Raw genomic sequence first — 4,584 nt, 5'->3', positions numbered from 1 at the left:
TAATAGATACTGTCTAACATGATACTATCTAACATCTAATAGATACTATCTAACATGATACTGTCTAACATAGCAACATCAGCGTATTGTTTAGAAATGCAGAGGCAAATACCAGAAGAAAGAACTAAGCTAAAAGTGGATTCCCCCGGATATAGCACTAGGTTATGAGGTAGGAAGCGGCAGGAGACTGTTTGTTTTTCTTAGAAGTCTTTCAAAATGATTTGATCTCTTACCTATGTGTAAATATTACCTTGGTTAATTTTTTTTTTTAAAAGGAATGCAGGTTTATAGACCGCATCCCAGATCTGCTGAATCCGAAAGTCCAGGGCTGGGTATCTGGATTTTTACAAACTCCCTGGGTGATTGTGATGTGCACCATTTGGTAGCTGGTGTGATGCCTTACATGCAGCGGTGGAAATAGAGATAGGCAGCCCTCAGATGGGGACTTGGGAGGGGAATGGTAATTCTCAAGCAGTTTGCCTAGGGGTATGATGATCATATTTTCCAAACCACAAACCTGAGACTATCTTGAGGCCCCTTCGGGAGGCGGGGTCATGAGCCTCCTGCGTCTGTCCATGAGGGTAGAGAGAGTGGACGGATAGGAAGAGAGTGCACTTCCCAGAGGAGAGAGGTGGGGAAAGCCCCTCCAGTAGCCTTAGCTCCTTGTACTGCTGCAGTGTCCTCACCACACTTAGAGCAAAGGCCACAGGCACTGGCCTGTATACATGGGAGGGCAAGGCTTGGCACTGCCCCTCTGCAGTGACCACGGGGGCAGTGATGGGGAGGGGCACACAGCATCTTAGAGGGTTCCTTCTTGTTGCCTTTTACTTAGACCTCAGGAATAAACTACTAATGCTACGGGTATGGGGAAAGAAAAGGCAATTAGAAACTTCAGGAAAAGCAAAAAACTGTACAAGGATGTAATGTAATAAGCCTGAGGTCAGGGTGGGCATGTTGAGGGGTGGGGGTCCTCTCCTTTCCACCTTGAGGGCCGTGTTCTCCCAGCAGGAAGGGAAGAACATCCTGGCCCCGAGCATGGGGTTGGGTTTGCAGCCAGGCTGCCGAATTCCTCCTTCCTCGGTTGCTCACGAGGTAAAAACACTGTTTTCTGAAATACGCCCTCCAAATTATAACTTTCTGTTTCCTCTTCTCTGTCCTCTTCCTTCACCACTTCCCTCACCACCACCCTGTCAAGCCCGTTGAAGTTCAAAAGACATCAACGAATCAGGGTTGAGTAATGGTGGTGGTGGAGGGCTTGCTGCTGTGTAGCTTGAAACTCAGTTTCCTCATTTGCGAGCTGAGAAAACAATATTTACTTTGCTGGGGTTATTTCAAGGTTGCCTGAGATAAAGGTCTGACTTGTTCATGGTTTTACTTCTGGTATGTGCTCCATACAGGGGATTCCCTTCCCACCAATGATGATGAGTTTGTTTCCTAAGAGAACCTTCTGTTCCAAGACCCCTTAAACGTGCGGGGATGCAGTTTAGGGTTGGGTGGGGGGCCACTTGAGATTCACCAGAGACTGAATGACACTAGGAAACGGTAAAAGCTAATGTGTGATAAACACCCTGTATCTGGTGCAGTGTTTTAGTGAATTCGGTCATTTCATCTTTATGGTAACTCTAGAGATGGGTACAGCTATTGTTCGTTTTATAGGTGAGAAAACTGAGGCTCAGAGAGGTGGAGAGCCTTGCTTGAGGACACACAGGTAGTCAGCGGCAGAGCTGGGGTTCAAGCCCTAGTGGCCATCCCGCACCTGTCCCCCCGGGCCCCCCAGGCCGTGCTCACCTGTGCTGTCGAGGCTCTCCTCGCATGACTGCCAGAGCCCCAGGTGGAACCTGCGCCAGATGAACCTGTCGTCTCCCGTCTCCCAAATGTACTGGACGGCCTGGGTCCCGTTGTCCCTGCTGCCACTGCTGTAGTGGATGCAGTGCAGCACCTCCGGATGGTCCTGGCACAGCGGCTTTGCCACCCGCCGGGTCCCCTCACACCAGTAGCTGCTGCCCACGGCCGTGAGGGAGAAGGCGAGGGCGAGGCAGACGGGGAGGAGGGCCAGTACCTGCTGTCGCCTGGCCCGGTCCATGGCCGAATGCGGGGTGCAGAGGCAGGATGAGCAGTGGGGCCCCCCTCCCCTGCCTTGTCATGGTACCTGCCCCTCCTCAGCCCGCCATCTGGCATTCTTACATCTTCCCTCACATCCCCCTGGGAAACCGGTGCTCTCCAGCGTGCAGCATCCTCTGAGCACCTGTACCCTGAGGAGGCATAGCGCTGGGACGCCCCCGCTTTAACAGTGTCAGCCCTTCTGTCCTCCCCACGATGGAGAGGTGCTGGAGGCGCCAGTTTTCTGTTTTTGCTCAACTGTGGTGCAATACGCATAACACAGAATTTACCATGTTAACCATTTTTAAGTGCACACTTAAGTACATTCGCGTTCGGCCACCAATCTCCAGAGCTCTTTTCATCTCACGAAACTGAAACTCTGTCCCCATTAAATGCTAACTGCCCATCCCTCCACCCCCAGCCCCTGGCAACACCCATGATACTCTCTATGAATTTGGTCACTCTAGCTATACGTGGAATTTGTCTTTCGTAACTGGCTTTTTTCATGTAGCATAATGTCCTCAAGGTTCCTCGTGTTGTAGCAGGTATCAGAATCTCCTTCCTTTTAAAGACTGAATAATGTCCCATGGTGTGGATACACCACAATTTGTTTATCCATTCATCCACTGATGGATAGACACTTGACTTGTTTCCACTTGGTGGCTGTTATAAAGGACGCTGGGTTCTGACCGAGGTCCAGGGTGGTTTGGGTGGGTGTCTGGGTGAGACTGCTCCACCCTTGTCTTTTGCTTTGGTCAGGGTCCTCGGGCTGAGGCCTGCCCAGCTCTACAGAGAAAGAGACTGCTGCTGGCCCAGGGACTGGCCCAGGGACTGAGAGGCTCAGGTCTAGGCAGCCTGCTTCAGGGCCTGAGTGCTACGCAGAGGGGAGGGGGGCATGCACCCCACATGGGTGCATTCAGCACCACCCTGGGGCCTCCATAGCTGGCAGGCAGGGGCCCTGGTATATTGTTGCAGGAGAAGGGCGGGGGCGGGGGGGAGGAGAGAGAATGGTCACATCCCAGGTCTCAGGGGAGTCCCTGGGATGGGCGGCCAAGTTAGGGTCCTTGGCTTCGCACAGGAAAGAATTCGAGAGCAAGACATAGTGAAATGAAAGCGGGTTTATTTAGAGGGATACACATACCGGAGGCAGAATGCGGACCTTCTCAGAAAGTGAGAGGGCCTTGGGGTGCGGGGTTGTTAGTTTTTATGGGCCAGGTAATTTCATACGCTAATGAGTGGGAGGAGTATTCTAATTACCTTGGAGAAGGGGTGGGGATTTCCCCTGGCATTGGGACACCGCCCACTTTGTGGCTTCTCTGGTCTGCCTCGGAACTGTCATGGCGCCGGTGGGCGTGTCATTAACATGCTAATATATTACAATAAGCGTATAATAAGGCTCAAAGTCTGCGGGAAGTAAAGTCTTCCACCATCTTGGTCGTAACCAGTTTTTGTCGTATGCTCAAAGGCTGTGGCATTCTTCTAACGGTTGTGCCCTGCCCCCTTCCCTCCTGTCTCATTATCACTCATGCCCTTGCCCAGGGGGCACTGCAGGAGCGGCGTTGCCGAGGAGACTTAAGCTGCTTCTTGGGCAGAGGACATTGATGAAACAGTGAGGGCCAGAGGAGGGTAGCAGAAGTTTCCACATGGCATCTGGAGCACACAGGTTCTCCATCCCATGTTAGACACCTCCAAAGACCCCCAGATATAATGGAGAATACGCCAGCCTGGGCAGGTAGGAGAAAAAGGCCAGGGTCATTTGGGTCCATATTACTCTGTCTGGACTTTCCTGCTGGCAAAGACGGAGGACCGTGGTCTGTGCTGTGGGTAGCCTGTGAGCTGTGTCTGTTTGTCCTGGTTGCCAACCAGTCTTGTGGAAAGAGGAGTTACCTCGTTTTAGCACTAGATGGCATCCATCCAGCAGGTTGGGAAGTCGTGTGCAGTCCCCCAACCCCTGTCCCTTCAGAAAAAAGATGTTTTTGAGAAAAAGTTCAAAGAGGTTAGATAGAATATTCTTATCAAACAGGCACTGTCTTTGCCAGCAGGCAACTTGGAAGATAGTCTGTAAAGTGCATTATAGACTAGCTTTACAGCCCCACACAGGATCAGAGCTATCACGTGAACAGTTTTCCTCCTCTCGGTCACTTCATCCCTCTCTCTGCTGCCCCAAAGAGATGAACACATGGACGCCAGAGTTCACATCATTATATGAGTCCATCTGGCGGGAGGTGGCGTCTATGTTCATTACGAGCGTTTTACTCCTGACATTTAGAGTCTTGCCACTTTTTTAAAGATTTCCATTAAGTGACGCTCACCTGTTTTTCTCCAACTGTTCAGAATTCACTCACTTGGGTAAGTTAACCAGGTTAAGCTCCTCTGGTTCAACTTATGGGGGAAAAAAAAATCCCTAAATGGAAACATGGTGTTCCTGTCTCTTGCTGACCAGCATTTCATCCAGTCAGGACATCTTCTGCTGGGACTCCAGTT

The 4,584-nt window shown here is 51.0% G+C and overlaps 1 protein-coding gene across 1 annotated transcript in view; it reads right to left on the bottom strand.

The window, feature by feature from the left end:
* Positions 1-2,083, bottom strand: part of GSG1L2 (GSG1 like 2) — a 16,131-nt gene extending 14,048 nt beyond the window's left edge. Inside the window, exon 1 of the mRNA XM_029211097.1 lies at positions 1,789-2,083. Within this exon, the coding sequence (XP_029066930.1) occupies positions 1,789-2,083 (295 nt within the window). The remainder of the gene's footprint in view (positions 1-1,788) is intronic.
* Between the last annotated feature and the right edge of the window lie 2,501 nt (positions 2,084-4,584).

Source organism: Monodon monoceros, unplaced genomic scaffold (assembly GCF_005190385.1).
Source record: "Monodon monoceros isolate NGI ecotype Baffin Bay Population unplaced genomic scaffold, NGI_Narwhal_1 Super_Scaffold_9, whole genome shotgun sequence".
Lineage (NCBI taxonomy): Eukaryota > Metazoa > Chordata > Mammalia > Artiodactyla > Monodontidae > Monodon > Monodon monoceros.
This window is presented reverse-complemented; position numbering and strand designations above follow the sequence as displayed.